The sequence below is a fragment of the Vulpes vulpes genome, chromosome 16 (genome assembly GCF_048418805.1).
Source record: "Vulpes vulpes isolate BD-2025 chromosome 16, VulVul3, whole genome shotgun sequence".
Taxonomy (NCBI): Eukaryota; Metazoa; Chordata; class Mammalia; order Carnivora; family Canidae; genus Vulpes; species Vulpes vulpes.
This window is the reverse complement of record NC_132795.1, coordinates 80,018,424-80,035,612: the sequence shown is the minus strand read 5'-3', so window position 1 is coordinate 80,035,612 and position 17,189 is coordinate 80,018,424. Positions and strand designations below refer to the sequence as shown.

The following is a 17,189-nucleotide window of genomic DNA, read 5'->3' as shown; positions in this document are numbered from 1 at the left end:
TTAGGGAAGAACAGCATTGCACTTTGACCTGTGAGAGGTTAAATACATAGTTAGGGACATTTATCTAAATGGACAGTTATGCAAAGCTAATGCTTTTGCTTGATTACTATTCTGTCTCTTTCAGCAGGTTGTCTCTTTTCTGAAAAAGGTTATAAACATCAGAGAAAGTATACTGAAGAATAGAATTGATTAATGTGACATATTTGAGTTTCTTTCTACCACTCTCCCAACAGTGTGTCATAGAGAGGCAGTTCCAAACACAGTGAATTAAATTTAAATTACACAGCTTTGGCTAGAAGATTGTTCAGCTAATTCAGCCTCTGAAATGAAATTTGATTTTTTTTTCGTACACTTGAGCTACTTCCTGATTTTTCGTAGAGTGATGATTTCTGTCAAGGCATCTATTGATTTGAGATCTCTTATTCAGAAGACTATTGCTGGTTTTCCATTTCTGAGAGAAGAAATATGGAAAACAAGAACATATATTCATTATATCAGGAAAAGCACATTAAAAACTAAAATATGGTTTTATGGTAGGGTCATATTTGTACAGTGATTTTTTTCTACTGTAGGAGGGCTATAGAAGGTACTATTTATTTTATGACCTTTTTTTGTTATTTTAGGTACTGTGTTTCGCGAAAGATAACACTGAGAACATTCTCACACTTTCTGTGTGCTGTGGAAATGTAGAAAATAGTCAACTTTTTGTAAAAATATTTTATTTATTTATTCACAAGAGGCACAGAGAGAGAGAAAGGCAGAGACACAGGCAGAGGAAGAAGCAGGCTCCATGCAGGGAGCCTGACGTGGGACTTGATCCTAGGTCTCCAGGATCACGCCTTGGGCTGAAGGTGGCACTAAACCGCTGAGCCACCTGGGCTGCCCAATAGGTCAACTTTTAAAATAAAATTTAACTTGTGTGCCCTAAAAAATTTAGTCTTCATGAAACACTATCCACTGAGTCACACACATTTTTTTTTGCCTGTGAGTTTATTTTAAGAAGCAGCCTTTATTATTTATATTTGATGTTTGATTTCTAATTCAGAATGTAAACCTAGGCAGTAAAAGGTGGAAGCTTAGTTCAACAAAGTACCAATGTATCTATTTTATTTTAATATAAGTATCAATATGAGATCTGAAAAGTTGAGAATAATTCTCATGTACAACTTCTGGTTCAATATCTAAAATCATATTATCTATAAATATAGTGCAAAAAAGATTAAATTGGTGCTACATTGCTTGAAATAGTAACAGTAATGTTGATAATATCACAACCTTTGTAAGCGTTTACAACGTGGTCCTATGTTAGTTTTTCTGACTAATCCTTACAAGAGGACTATTATGCCCTCTTTTGCTATATTTTCTCAGATGAGAAAAATGAGGCTCAGAACCAGTTTGACACTTTTAAAGTAGAGTTTCACAACTTCCACACTATCGACATTGTGGCTCAAACCATCCTTTGTTGTGGAAAGGCTGTCATGTGCATTTTAGGATGTTTGCTTCCCTCATCTCTGCTCATTAGATTCTGAATAGTAGCAGACAGCCCCCCACCAGCCCCCAGTCCAGCTGAACCTAAAATGACTCCAGACATTGCCAAATGCCCCTCCAGTCTCAGGTGAAGGAAGAGAAAGGGGGCAGCATCACTGCTGGGATGAGAGGCACAGGATAAAGGGATTTATTCCCATCCTCCTCCTCCCCCTGTCAAGTACAGAACAACAACCCTATACTGATTTCATCAATATAGTTACAATTCCTCAAGGGAAATGGGAAATTCTCTTGTAACCTTGAAGGTAACTTCAAAGAGTATCTGCTGTGGTTGAGAAAGAAGTAGCTTTCCACTTGAAGTTGGCTCTTTAAAAAACTGATAATCTGTCTGAAGTGAATTGGAACAATTGACCTGCAAGACCTCATAATCCAATAACTTGCTATTATCAAGTCAGTTTGGATGTTATCCTGCAAAATGTGCTGGTGCCAAAAGGAGGATGGGTTTTGCCTTTTAAAGCTCACTTTAATGAAAGATACCTGCGTGACCATAACACCAATTGCTGGTAGCTGTCACTGACATCAACAATTACGATTCCAGGAAAATTGATAACTTAGAACTTCCTCTTTTAAAATAACAGCAGCAAAATAAACCAATCCAGTCGCCCAACTATCTCTCAGGGGAATTAAGAGCAAAATAACATGAAACCATGTCAAAATGCTATTTAAATGTTTGTATTTATCTAAAGTTACATCATGAAATGTTAGCATCTGAACAAATTATTTTTCAGTAAAGACCCTGGCCTTGAAAGAATTTTAAGCCAAGTTTTTGTCACAAAAGTGTATTACCCTTCATCATCATTTTTCAAAATGACACCATTTTCCTAACATTTATTTGTTTATACTTTACTAAGTACTCCTGTAATGGAAGTAAGTCATACCATGTTTCTTTTTTTCTTTAATATAGGATCCATATTATTATAATTCTGTTTTTAAATAAGGACTTCATCAGTGTTGCGGTCCTGAGTATCACCTAAACAACTATAATCCGCTTAATCCTTAGCCAATGTAATGAGATGTTTTCTGTCTTATACATTGAATTCTTTGTTACTTCAGCGTTAGCCAAGTATGATGCAAACCTTCACAATCTCTATGCGATACCTATGCTGAGTTTACTGCTCCTTGTAAGTGGCCATAAAGAACAACCTTCGGTGCTTGTAAATGTGTTGATTATGTGGCTTACTGCTAGGATTTACACACTCTCCTTGTTATTACAGTGATGGTTATCTTTTTTGCCGTAAGTGCAATGAAGCAACTAGAACGTCACAGAGAAAACTGTCACCTCTATCCCTTTTTGCCATAAAATATCCTCCCCCCATACGCTTTTCATTTATTACAAAACCTTAATGATGAAAGGACAATGGTGAAACGATACCTGCTACCTGAATATCGCCAAAATAAGAATCAGGTGTGAAAGCTACACACACAATTCCTCAAATGGACTATGTTTGCTTCCCTTTAATGCGTCGGTGAAATATATCCTCTACTTAATCTGCGTTTCCTAATAATGACAAGCTATATCTCAAAGATTCATCAAATTCTATCTGGTCATGAATATAAAAGGTTATAGCTGTTCTGCTTTTAGGAAGCCAAGTACAAGGACTGCATAAAGCCTACTGATGCATACTTTGTAGCCCTCCAGGGTTGTAATAAATTTCAAATCATCTGCTTGTGCCAGGTTGTCTTAAACCTCTGTATGCCACTGTGTGCAGCTTCTCTGTGCGGGAGAATGGATGGTTATCTACAAGTTGGCTACCACCATTTCCGTGTCCTTATGCAGAAGAAGGTGTAATCAGGTTTTCACAATATGCAAATACGTCCACGAGAGATCCAAAGTAGGCCGAAAAATGTAGGCTCTGCCTCCTCAGGGAGGGAAATCCTGAATTTGGTTTCTCAACCTATCAGGAAAACACGAACGAGGTTTCATTTGTCATTGGGATAAAGATGCGAGTATCTGTTAGGTCCCTTTCAATTAATCTGCTCTATGTGATTCTTTTACAGACCACAGATGACATCCTTGTGGCCTCAGCAGAATGTCCCAGCGATGACGAGGACATTGACCCCTGTGAGCCGAGCTCAGGTGGGTTAGGTTAGTCGACTTTTTTTCTTACTTTTTTTGCTTTACTCTAATAAGTCTTTGTTGCATGCTATAGTCCTTAGAAGAGCCTTTGCATTTATGTCGTAGAAGTCCCCCCCCCCCCTTAAACAGTGCCTCATTGTGAGTTACCGGGTTTTGCTTTTTATGTGGATAAATTTCCCCACATTTATTGAAAAACAAATTTGAAAACCAAAACCCACCAAGATTATATATTTCAGAAAAAGCAGTGGGGGACAGCACACAAGGCTGCTACCTTACCGTTCACATTCCATTAACTCACAGTGTAATTTTTGTATATAACGGTATAATGAGCTTTCCCTTGGGTCACCTATAGTAAAATTGTAAAGCTTAAAAATTGCAGTGCATTGTGGAAAATTATTTGACCTTTCTACTGACAAAACGTCCCCACCACTCACTCTGCCAGCAAATTATCTTAAGTGATAAATTTCTGAATTTCAGAAGTAAGAGTATTATGGCAGCAGTAAAACAAACCATAGGTAGAATCCTTGATATAGTTAATAGAGAAATATAGGAGTCTTGCCGCGTCTCCCTAAAATTTAAGCTGATGCATTTTAACTATAGTTGGTGCATAATTTCTCCTCCTTCTTTGTGATATGGTGTGCCTAACACAAAAATACGGTTTCCAAAGCAGCCCTGTACCGCTAAGTGGTGGCTATAACTCTGAAAATGAATGAATCATAGGCTGGGTTTGCTTCCAGATATTCGTAATACCGAATGTCAGGGTCATTTCTTTTAGTTTCCTCTGTAAAGCAGTGCTTCTTCAAAGTCAGTAATTTTCTTGTGTAGGTGAACAAGGTGAGTTGAGATTGAAGAGAGGCTAACCACTGTCAGCTAGCTCGTGACTTCTGTAGCGTCACGTGGAATCTCAGAAGAACATCATGTCACCATAAAATAGCTACCTCATATTCTTCTGGAGAATATCACTTTAAAGTAAATCCATTCATTCTGATATTTGGATTTACAAAAATGGTTCAGGATGCATATCTTGTGTCTCCTTTTGAATATCATGTCCCATTGATTGTAGCCACATACTCTAAGCGCTTGGAGCAGCTACCAGGTGCCACAAGGAGCAGGGACTCCCAGTCACATCTCAGCAGGAGGAGGTCAGGAGATACAGACAGGTCATGTTTTCGTCCTCCTTCCTCTGGCCCCCACCCCACCCATCAAAATTCTCAGCCTCCAGAATGTGGTTAAAACCTTGATGATCCTCCATTCCATTTCTCCAGTTTACTGGGCTCTGCAACAGTTCTTTTTAGATTGTCTGGACAGATAGGGTCACTTCATGACACCATTCTGGGCCCTTTTGCTAGGTTCCTGCCTGTTTTGTTTGTTTTGTTTTGTTTTAAACTGGTATTCTCATTCTTTTTGTGTTAGTAAAAAAAAAAAAAGGGATTTCTTTTTCTTTTTTTTTGCATTACATCAACCCCGCTTCTTTGCCTTCTCTTTCCCTACATTTCTTTGTTCTTTATTTCTCTTACTTCCACATGCCCGATCATGACATTCTTTTTTATATCTGATTTTCGCTGAGATCCTCCAGCATTGATTGTTCATAAAACAAAATCTGGTGTTAAATTGTACATTGGGGTGTGTGTGTGTGCGTGTGTGTGTGTGTTTATTTTTGATTTTGTTTTCCCAATTAACATTTTCTTGAGAGAATGTTGATTTTTGCAGTATTTCTCATTATATTAACATAGTGCTGAAAATGGTATAGATTCTTACTAATTACAGTACTCATTGTACTTGGTTTTCCTCTGGCCTGAATCTTTCTTTTGCTGACTGACTGTAGACCATCATCCTCTTTATATATGGAATCCTCACCCTGAGTACCTTGCAAATTCAGTGTGAGAACTCTTACTGCACTTAAAATTGTTGCTTTTTTTTCCCTCTTGAGCACAGCTAAATGATCCAATTCTTATAGCCACTGCTTAACCATTCTTCAGTGACTATCTTACTGGGTCACCTGGGTGGCTCAGGGGTAGAGCATCTGCCTTTGGCTCAGGTCGTGATCTCAGGGTCCTGAGATGGAGTCCCATATTGGTCTCCGTGCAGGGAGTCTGCTTTTCCATTTGCCTATGTCTCTACCTCTCTCTGTGTGTCTCTCGTGAATAAATAAATAATAAATATGTTAAATTACTGTGTCTCTCTTTCTCTGGGAACACCAGCCCTAAGAACAGGATGGGGTGGGGGGAGAGAAGAAGAGAGATAACTTTTGGTCATCCCATCTCCTTTTATTCACCTGACTTATGTCTGTTTTGTGACATATTTTAGCATGATGGAAAGTGAGGAGCAGTTTAATAGCCATACTCTAAACAATGTTTCTGTTCCATTTTCTTCCCCATACTTGTCACTATCAGAAAGAATATTTTTTGCTTACCTGTTTGTTACTTGTTCATTAATGCACAGTTTGCATCCGCCCAAGAATGTAAGCTCCGTGAAGCAGGAACCTTGTTTGTCTTGCCCCCTGCATGGATTTGTTTTGTGAACTTTAATTTTCTCCCACTACATCAGAGTCCATTGTCTAATGTACAAGGTACAGCAGCTACTAACTACGTGTGATGACAGCGCCTTCTGTACTCTTGTACCAAGTCTACTGGAACTTTCCATCCTCTCCGTTGGTCCTTCTTTCCACAGTCCATAGTTTTCAGTTCATCAAGTCTCTTAAAGCTTAAGCTTCAAATTCAGTTGCTTCAATGTCATCTATCTCTGTAGGCACTTGTGATCTTACCTCTCCTTGGTAGTGTCTTGATGATGTAGTTCATGAATGTTTTCTCTTTCTACATTGCATTTTGTAAGTGAGAGCTCTTTTCTACATTGGCTTTTTCTGTCTAATTCCCTATGATTTTTTCATACCTATCTTTAATAATGCATGCAATGTTGCTCTTTTGGCAGACTTGGCTCTGTGTGACAGCTTCTTATAAAATCCTTAGTGTATATGTTTTTTTTTTCTATTTTCCAACCATCTTTTTTAATAGCAGTGTTTGGTTTTTTTTAAACATGTTCTAATCCAATATTATTTCATTATAGGATGCCCCTCCTGCACATCTTTGTTTCTCAATGTACTGATGTAGTGGTTTTCTTAAATATATTTTTCTTGCTTGCTTTTCATCTTGAATACAAACATAAAATAACATGGACAAAAATTATAGTTGCTGCTGTTATTAGGCTTTATTGTTAGATATAACTTGATGGAAATCATGTCAGATATCAGCAGGTCATATTTTGGGAAACTGATTTTTATAGGAATGTAATATACTGAGTTAAATATTCAGAAATAGATCTATCTGCCATGTACTTTTCCTATTCCTTAAACGAGTGAAAGATTTTTTAAAAAGATTTATTTATTTGAGAGAGTGGGGAGGAAGGGCAGAGGGAGAAAATCTTCAAGCAGACACCCTGCTGAGTCCAGAACCCACTGCCAGGCTTGACCTTAGGACCCTGCTGAGCCACCCAGGGACCCCAACAAAAGAAGACATTTTTGTAAAAAGATGCATAATTACTTTTACAGGTGGGTTGCCCAAATCTTCTCTGTATTTCACACTGTCTTTCAGGATCCCTGAATATTTACATATGAAGGCTCTCTAATCACCCTAATGAACCCTCTCTTGAAAAAAAGAGGCTTCTTATGTGAAAATGGGTTGTGCTCATTTACGTGCCTTCTTAAGGCTATTAATGAGACAGGAAAAATCTGTCTGAACACAAGTAAACTATACCTTTTATCAAGTATTTGATGAATTTGAATTACTCTGTGGCTCCACTCAAAACTCTTAAAGAAGAGGGAAGTTGTATATTTGGTGGACTGTCAATTCCACCATTGATTAAGTAGTATTGAGTCCTACTTTACCACCCACTGCTGTTAACCACTGGGAATAGAAATAGAAAATTTGCACCTTCATTTTCATTGTACAGAAAGCCATCTTTCATTCCATGTCACATGCTTTTTCAGTTATTTTTCATGATTGCCAGGTTCTTCATCTTTGACATTAAAATATTCACTTATTTTTCATGTTGTTGCAAGAATTAAAGCAAATATATTTAAGGCACCAACTGCAATCCCTGGCATTAAATAGAGAATAAATGGTTGCTTTTCATTTTCCCAGTTCAGTTATATAAAAAAAAATATTCAAGCTATTTTTTCCCTTTTACGTAATGCTGTTACTTTTCCTGGCTGAAAATTGGTGGGCAACTAATGAAACCACTCAGGCCTCCTGATGGGAAGTGTGCATGTTGAAACTGGATCAGGAGTCACCCCCTGGGTGAGAACACATGGAACTCAATTATACTTGATTCCAGTCACACTGTCCTGCATGGCTAGCATTGGGTGACAACTTCACATTGGTATAAATTTAGTGTTTTAGAATATAAGAGTGTGGCTATACAACATAGGAGGTCTAATTGAACCCCAACTTTTAGAATAAGCAACTAGGTCACATTGCCTTAAAATGCTGGGTTTCAGCCGCCTGGACATGTGACAAGTGTATGACCTTTTCTTCACACTTCTCAAAAGGACTTGCAATTTATGTGCTTTATCCTCAGCCTAGAGATATGGTTGTTAGATTAAATGAATTAATATATTTGAAGCATTTTGTAGAACAGTGTCTTGGTCATAATACATGCAATATGAGTGTGTACTGTTATTACAGTTTGTATTATGTAAATATACATATTTTCTAAAATGTCTTTTTTTTTCACATAAAGAGAAGGCTTTGCAAGACTGAGTTCTTTGAAATCTTATGTTTTTGATTCACTTAGTAAGCTGACAAAATGGCAGCCTTGCAAACCACTTACATTCCAAAATGGCCCTTAATTCTGTCTATACATTTTAGTTTTGAGGCCCTCTTCTAAAACAGACCCTTTTCTCAAAACTCCTGAAGAAATTAGAAGAGGTGACATCTAAGATTATATCTAAGACTTAAGACTGTAAATGAAGATAATGATCCTCTTTGGCATAGGAGCTTCCTGATGAATAACTTTATACTGTCATTTGTTACAGAGAAAACAGGGCCAGCTTCCTGTTTCCTGGGAGCACACTTAGGAAGGACAATTTTCTCTTAAATCTCTAATGCTTAGAATGATTCGTCTATGCTCTTTATGTTTGTAAATGGGGACTGAGAAGGTAGCTAATAGGATATTGGGCCACGTTCAAATCAAACTTTTTTCTAATGAGAAAAAGAAAAATTTGCTAATAAAAATCTGGGTAGTTATAGAGGAAAAGGATCATCGTTTCTATGGCAGTTTCTTAAACATTAGCTGAACTAATGGGGATAAGGTGATCAGTACAGTTCCTCAAAGAATACCTGTGATTGCCCATCAGTTATATCACATTGCCCCACATTGATTGGGGTTCAGGTTACATGAATAATGATAGATAACAGTAATAACTAGTTTTTAGTGAAGATTTATTCTGTGTTCATCATTGTCCTTCGTACTTCATTATATGTCATTATTTTGCAAAACTGTGAAGTATTTTCATAGCTAGGGAGATTCGGAGAGATTAAGTTCCTTTTTGTAATATGAGAGAGCTAGTAAGCTCTCTAATTTAGAAAAGGTGGGTTTTTAATTTCTTGGAATGCAGAAGATTGTTCTAGAATTCAGGCACCTCACAAATATAGGATTAATTTTTTAAAATGTTCATTTAAATAATTCCATGGCTGGCATAAATTTAAATTTGATGGCAAAAGGTCCTTTACATGTATTACTATTCATTAGGCTAAATTTGCTGCAATTACCATGCAATTTTGAGTGGTTTTCCAGTGTGCTATTTTGAGAAAAGATCAAAGGATTTCTACTGAAGTGATCCCATTAACCACATTAGGAATAAAGATATGTATACTGAACAAGGTGCATCTTTTCATTAAATAAGTAATCACAATCATTTAAAGGAATATATCACTTATTAGATCATATTTTTAGAGCCTGATTAGAAGATAATTTTGTGCTACATTTAAATTTTGTGTATGTATTATGAAATTATTCAAAAGCAAGTTTAATTAGCCATAATAGCCAATACATTGCTGTTAAAATGGAAATTTTGAGCTGTAGCCAGAAAAACAGCATTAATTAGGAAACATCATTTTTGGAGACATTTAGAGTGTCTCCTGAGCATCAGGCCACAGTGAGTACCAATCATATAGAGTCAGGGCCCAGGTAATCCTAAAGGGGCAGAGCGAGCACCTAGATTTGGGGCACTGATGGGCCAGTAGATTTTTAGTGTGTGACTTTCTGGTGTAGGAACCATTTTTTTCCCGTGTAAATTAAATTTTCCAGAAAAATAGAATAAAACTGAATGCTGTGTGGTTAAAGAAGAAGAAAGTCATTAGACATCATTTGCACTCGCTTTTCCCCTGTTTTTCTGAGAGCAGCAATGTCCAAACAAAAATTACATTGGGGAGAGTTACACAGGCAAGGAAAGTTCATTCAATATTATTGTAACACATGGAGGCCAGAACTCACCCTGAGCTCACCTCAAACTCAACTCAACTGAAAAAAAAGAAGACTGGAAAGTTGTTAAGAGCTTCCATAGAGGGATCGTAGACCACATGTGGTTTGCTAATTGGCTTCACCCAAAGGAAAAGTAAACCTTTCCTTCAAATATCTTCATGACTGGAGGTAGTGTTACAAGTAGGCTTCTATCTTCCCACAGAAATTGGAAGATGGGAAGCTATCACTCTTGAAGGTTATATTTCAAAGGGACAGCTCTTAGGTTCTTGAGGAATAGAATCCTGGGTTGTAACACTAGCAAGAGGCTCTTTTAAATATTTACATATCAAAGGGGCAGAGAAGAGATTTGAAATTACAAGTTTTCTAAAGTATATGCGCCAAAGAAAGGGAGGCCAGAGGCCTAGAAGCAGAAAGAAGCCTGTCTAAAGTTTGGTCAAGCTGTGGGGAATATTAAGGTCTTAGTAGTGAAGATGATTCTCTGTTTCAAGGCAACCAATTCCATTCACCAAAATTAGTTCCTACCAGGAAATCAGTAGGAAAAAATAAATAAATAAACAAAAGGTGGTTTTTGTTTTCAGAACACAATTTTTATTCAGTGTGAACTATTTTGGCCTTTCTTGATTTTGGATTTATTTTATTTTATTTATTTGAGTGAGAGAGAGCACAAGCAGGGGGAGGGGCAGAGAGAGGGAGAAGCAGGTTCCCTGCTGAGCAGGGAGCTGCTCACTCAATCCCAGGACCCTGGGATCAGGGCAAACACTTAACCTACTGAGCAACCTACGCACCCCTGGAATTTTTTTTTTTTTAGCATTAAAATAGAATGGATTATTGCCACATGTTAGATAAGCTCTTAAGAACTTTTTGTAAGAATCCTGATAAGCAACAAGGAACAAATATTAGTTCTGGCTGTAACTTTGGAGTCAGATAGAACTAGTTTGAGTTGCAGCCTTTCCCCATCTTGGGAAAGTTACTTAGTCCCTTTGAGGCAAAATTTCCTAGTCTGTAAAATGGAGAAAATAGAATTGTTACAAGATTGAAAGAAGATGATGCATACATAGTAATTAGCAGCGTGCCTGGCACATACTGAGGGTATAACAAATAATTATAATAAACCCACTGGTGAGTGGAGGACCTGTTGCTACTAACATTGTTTTCTTGCCAGTAGATGCATAATTCTGTCTTCTGGTAGGGCCCTCATAAGGCATACAGATTTGATCTGAGTAAAAGATGAGCCACAGTCCTTATTGATGTTAGAGAGAGTAGGCTCTATTCCAACATCTTTACTAACACATGGTTTGCTGCTTATAATTATTACTTAAGAAATGAGTGAGTTTGCTATGATAGATTAAGCATTTACTTGAAAGTCTGCAAAAAGTATGTGGCTGCTAACACAGAACCTTCCTCTATTAAGTAACAGAGGAATCCAATAATGAGGACACAATAAATTTTTACTCAATCTACATGTATCTAACCTTAAAATATTAATAACCTTTCATATCACGTGTCCTTATTAGAAAATGCTAAAATACCGTAAGGCCTCTGTTGTCATTTTAAAATTATTCACCAACCCTGAAGGAAGAAATGTGGTGAAGGTTCAGCAAAATATAGGGTAAGTCTATCTCTTATGGAAATAGGAAATCCAGGAAGGATGAAACCAGGTCTTCTTGTGATTTATATCAAATACCTGTTTGGGTAATGGAATTGTTTTCCTGTGGTGTTTTCTTGGTATTTTATTAATCATATCAGAGGTAACCTAGCATATTCTGAACACTGCACTTACAGGGCATGCTGCTTCCATGAAGAGCCATATGCTTTCTCTGTTGGTTCCTGTGCTCCAAAGAGCAGCAAATGCTACATTAGACTTTAGTCTGCAAGTCTCATCTCCGGTCATCAGACTTGTTGATTCAGTCACTGTCATCTTTATTAAACTCCTTACCCAATCTCAGTGTTATCAAAATCTTGGCATTGGTAATAAAATAAGAAAGACAAGAAGACTTTATTAATTTTCTAGATTTAAAAAAAAAAAAAAGATGTATCAAAGATGCCAATACAGACAGAGGCCAGCAAAGAAAGAAAACTAGTAGAAAGAAAAGCACCAATGCTGTCACATCTACAAGGGTGCTAAAATCTTCCATTTCCTTGAGCAGACTTCCGGAAGTTAGAGTGTCTGAGTTTAGCCACTTGCTGGGTAATCGTATGATCGAAAGTAAAGCATTGAACCTCTGTGTACTTGACTTTTTGCATCTGCAAAATAGCTTGAATAATGTTAAATACCCATGACATTGTTGTGCTGATAAAATACAAAATGCATGTAGAGCACTTAGCATTCAGTCTGCCACATAGAACCTTTGATAATATAAATTAACTTTTATCAGTAGTACTGGCAATTTAACTGAGGAATAAACCGTATTACAAATGGAAATAAACCTATATCCACTGGCAAGAAGGAGAAACATTAGTAATTGGCACTTTAACACCTAAAAAGTTTTTTAAAGTGTTTCTGAGTTCTATTAGCATGAAACTTTTCTCAGTAGCCACTATGAAACTAGTAAGACAAAAGCCGTGCTTCCGTTGGGATAAATTTAGGTTGTGAGTATGGAAAGAGGGCACATATCAACTGCTATTCTTATTTTTTTTTTATTCTTTTTTTATTCTTATTTTTTGAGGAAAAAAATGTGGGTCTCTGCCCTGCTGAGCTCTTGAGAGAAGGAATGATTAGCTTTCCTGCCTCTTCTTCCTCCCAAGACATTCAGGTCGTTGGGGCCACATGACATAACCAGACTGAGGGCCACATGCCCAGCCCAACCCCCTTGATGGGCGGCCTCCCTTCCATATTTCCCAGCTCCAGGCTTGACATGTTTTCCTTTGATGAGATCAGTGGAGAACCTGGCTAATCTCTCACCTAAGCTCTTATACTTTCACCAAAAAGAATGTGAACTTTCTCCAACAAAAGAAAATTGAGACAGCAATAGCTTTCTGATGGGAATATAAAGGTGATCACCCAAAGTGAGTAGACCCAGTGTTAAATCAGGAAAATTACATACTGCCCTATTTAACCCAGGATGATCTGGACTTCTACAGATGGTGTGCAGGAACCCTGGTGGAGGAGCAGCACACCTAGCACCCAGCATACAGCTCTACAGCAGAGATGATACTCTGTGTTTCACTCAGAGCACACCACAGAATTCCAGAGCAGGGAAGGAAGGAGGAGCAAAGAACTGACCTAACAATTTTAGAAAGAAACATAAAACCTCATCAGAAGAGCCTCGCTGTCAGTGACTACTAAAGTGTGGCCTTAGGTGATTGATGTAATGATAGATACAAATATAAAATATCACAATGAAATTCTGAAAGAGGGAGAAATTTAATGCACTCCAACCATGGGAGCCAGAGAGCACTGATCTGTAAAGACAGAATTTTTCGCAGATAAACAGAAACAGGTTCCACATGCAGCATGACAATTAATGGCCTGAATCAACATGCCCTGTGAATCAAGTGATCTTTTTGTCACTTGAATTCCCAGGGATTCCATTCATGTTAGGCAAGTCCCTGAATACAGTGACCCCCGAGAATAAAATGTCCTAGGTGTTCACCATCACAGCTGATTGACACATGGCATGCAGTACATAGTGCAGAAGTGTCTAATTGTTGGGACAGCTGCTGATTCCATACTTTTAGTGTGGAAGACACAGGGAAAATAATCAGATCAGACTATCATTGTTTTTATATAGCACTTTATCCTTCCCTGAGTGCTTTCACGTTTATTATTTGACCCAATCTGATTTTCCTGCTGACCCTGGGAGGTAAATAATGGATCACCATTATGTTTGTGATGGAAAAAAAAATGTTATCAGGGGATCATAGATTATTACAGCTAGGTGCAGTGTTGGGATTAGAACCCAGTGTCCAATATTCTTTTTACCACTCTGCATTGCTTCTCTAAGATTCTGTGGGAATGCAAATTCCTTTTATCGGAATTGACAGATAAATGGCAGCAGGTGCAGTAGAGTCGAGTTGGAAGGGTTAGAGCTCAATAACTGTGTAGAAAAGAAGCCTAACATATCCAGTTCTATAGGAAAGGATGACATTGAAAATATTAACAAATTTCCTGTGGTCATAAATGCAGACACATTGAATGTATAAAACTGAAATAGCTATAGAAATACTTGGGTTGGAATTTTGTCTGTGCTACTTGTGAGGCCTAAATGACATATCCCCTTTGAGAGTCAGTTTCCTCTCCTATACTGTAGTAATAACACCTGTACCACAGAGTTGTTAGGAGGCATAAATTAGACAATGTGTGTAAAGTGTAACAGCACAGAGCCTACCGTGTACTAATAATTCAGTAAAAGTAACAGTTGTTACTGAATAAAATAAGAAATTTAAGCCTCACAGTGAGTGAGAAGGCATAGCAGTCGCATTGAATAGCAGTTGACAATTAAGTCATGTGAAAATATATCTACCGAAGGTCAATCTATGCAATATTTGGGAGGAAGTTAAGAAAGCGGGTTTTTGATAACACAATATACTTAAGTAAGCTAACACCAAGGTATTATGAAAGCTCTTCTGGAGCTCTTCAAACACCCTGTCTTTGAGTGTAATTTGTAAAAAAAACCTACCAAAAACTAAAAAAACATGACAAGCAACTTCTATCAGAAAACCAGAAGGAAGGCTACAGTATTCACATACACACACATTCCTCACTACTTTACTTATACTTTTTTAACAACAAAAAAAAAAGCTTTTATTTAAGTATTCATGAGAGACACAGAGAGAGAGGCAGAGACACAGGCAGAGGGAGAAGCAGGCTCCATGCAGGGAGCCCGATGTGGGACTCAATCCCAGGACTCCAGGATCAGGCCCTGGGCTGAAGGCAGGCACTAAACCACTGAGCCACCCAGGGATCCCATTTACTTATACTCTTTTTTTTTTTTAATTTTTATTTATTTATGATAGAGAGAGAGAGAGAGAGAGAGGGAGAGAGAGAGGGGCAGAGACACAGGCAGAGGGAGAAGCAGGCTCCATGCACCAGGAGCCCGACATGGGATTCGATCCTGGGTCTCCAGGATCATGCCCTGGGCCAAAGGCAGGCGCCAAACCGCTGCGCCACCCAGGGATCCCCTACGTATACTCTTGATGCCATTTTTGTCTTCCTATAAACCAGATTCCCCCTAAACTCTTAGTTCCAGACTTGAAGATTCTTTGAAATGAATCCTCTAGGTTTTTGTAAAGATTGGTTGTTCGACTTTCTGCGTGTAAAAACGTGAAATGCATCTTAAGAAAAGGGATTTCTGGGTTTGTGTATTCCTAGATGTTTTAGTCAATGAGCTGCCAGAAAAAGAAGCTATTTTGCTATTGAAGAGTATAGTTGAGTAAAAATCAGTAATGGAGAGTATAATCTACATTTCAAAATATAGCTCTTGTTGCATTTTCTGAAATTTAACACATTTTGATGAAAAACACAGACTCTTTAGGCTCCCTAGCTTTGAAGCTGATTTTCTTAATTATTGCCTATATGGCTTTTCTTTCGCTTAATAATTATAGAATGCTTGACCTGACTGATGAGGCTCTTTTCAACTTCCTTTTCAATAGTAACAGTCTTGAAAAGTACCCTAGAAACTTCTGCAACTATTCTGCTTATTTTGAGAAAAGAGCTCCAAATTAGCTCTCAACTATTTGTAGTGAGATGGGTGTCAGATGATGTTGATGTAAATAAGGCACCCAAATGAACCAAACTGGAGATTGCTAACTTGGTTGACTTAAAATAACTTAGTGACTTAGTCATTGGAATTAAGTGGCTTATTACTTGGAGGCATAAAGAAAATAAATGCAGATATGATACTTACATTGATATAAAATTATCCAACTTTGCCTAAGCATAGGAGAAGGTTTCATTAAATAAATATCATATTTCCTTCTTTTACTGAAGATATCATAGGGGCTGGGAGTTAGGGAAGTATCGAGGGAATGATATTTATGATGTCACTGCCAGTGTTTTGCCCACTTGGGTATTACCGTTACTTACAACTTTGAAATCAAAGGTCTCTCACATTTTCTTAATGTGATCTTGGGTCTCCAGGATCAGGCCCTGGGCTGAAGGCGGTGCTAAACCTCTGAGCCACCTAGGCTGCCCTAATTAGATTTTTCTACTTTATTTTATTTCCCCCTTTTTTCCCACCGCTATACCTTAACCAGTTGTAATGACATGAACCTTTCATATATCTTTCACCATGTTCCTATTAAAAGTATACAAATATAAGGTTGTTTTTCTTTCTTGCCTTACAGAAGTAGGCACATGCTATATGAATTAAACTAGCTTTTCTCCTTTACTAATATATTAGGGGTCTCTTTAAGGTCAACAAATTTGACTCTAACTCCTATTTTCAACTCTATTAAAATTCTAGATTATGAGTATGCCATAATTTATTCAACCATAGCCTTGTAGTCAAGCTCTTAAGTGTTTACACTTTTCTCTTTCCTTCTCATAACATTATAGCAAACATCCTGTACTTATATATTTATGTGCTGGTATATTTAATTATATAGAATATATTCCACAAACTGAGGTTTGATTAAAATATTTGGTTTTTTTTTAACTTTTATCATTGTGAATTTCAAGCATATAATAAGTTACAGGGAATTGTTTAATGAACTCACATGTACCCATCATCCACCTGTAATTTAATATTTTTAAAATTTTAATAGATATTATTAGATTGCTTACTAAAAAATGACTAAAAATTTGTATTCACTAGCAAATTTCCCAAATAAATATATTTACCACATTATCACTATTTCTTTCTTTATTCCTCTAAGTTTATTGAAAAAAAAACTCCTTATTTTGTTTTGACTTCCATTCTAATGAAACAAGCGCCCTGTCCTACATTTAATTTTCATTTAGATCTTCTGTTCATCACTTGCCTATGTGTAATTTTGTCCATTCTTCTATGGATTATTATTTTTTTCATATCATTTGATACATGCTCTTTGTATTTTAGAGGCATTAACTCTTGGTCTGCCATATTGCTACAAATATGTTTCTTTTCATTTTTACTTGCATTTTCATTTGTTAGTGACACCTTTTCCCCCA

The 17,189-nt window shown here is 37.2% G+C and overlaps 1 protein-coding gene across 50 annotated transcripts in view; it reads left to right on the top strand.

The window, feature by feature from the left end:
- NRXN1 (neurexin 1) overlaps positions 1 to 17,189 on the top strand; it is a 1,110,734-nt gene that overhangs the window by 1,081,427 nt on the left and 12,118 nt on the right. For 30 of the 50 annotated variants that reach the window (XM_025992632.2, XM_072741183.1, XM_072741194.1 and 27 more), the window contains one exon: positions 3,544 to 3,631. In XM_025992632.2, the coding sequence (XP_025848417.1) occupies positions 3,544 to 3,631 (88 nt within the window). The remainder of the gene's footprint in view (positions 1 to 3,543; positions 3,632 to 17,189) is intronic. The other 20 variants (XM_072741157.1, XM_025992633.2, XM_072741184.1 and 17 more) reach the window with 1 other exon arrangement.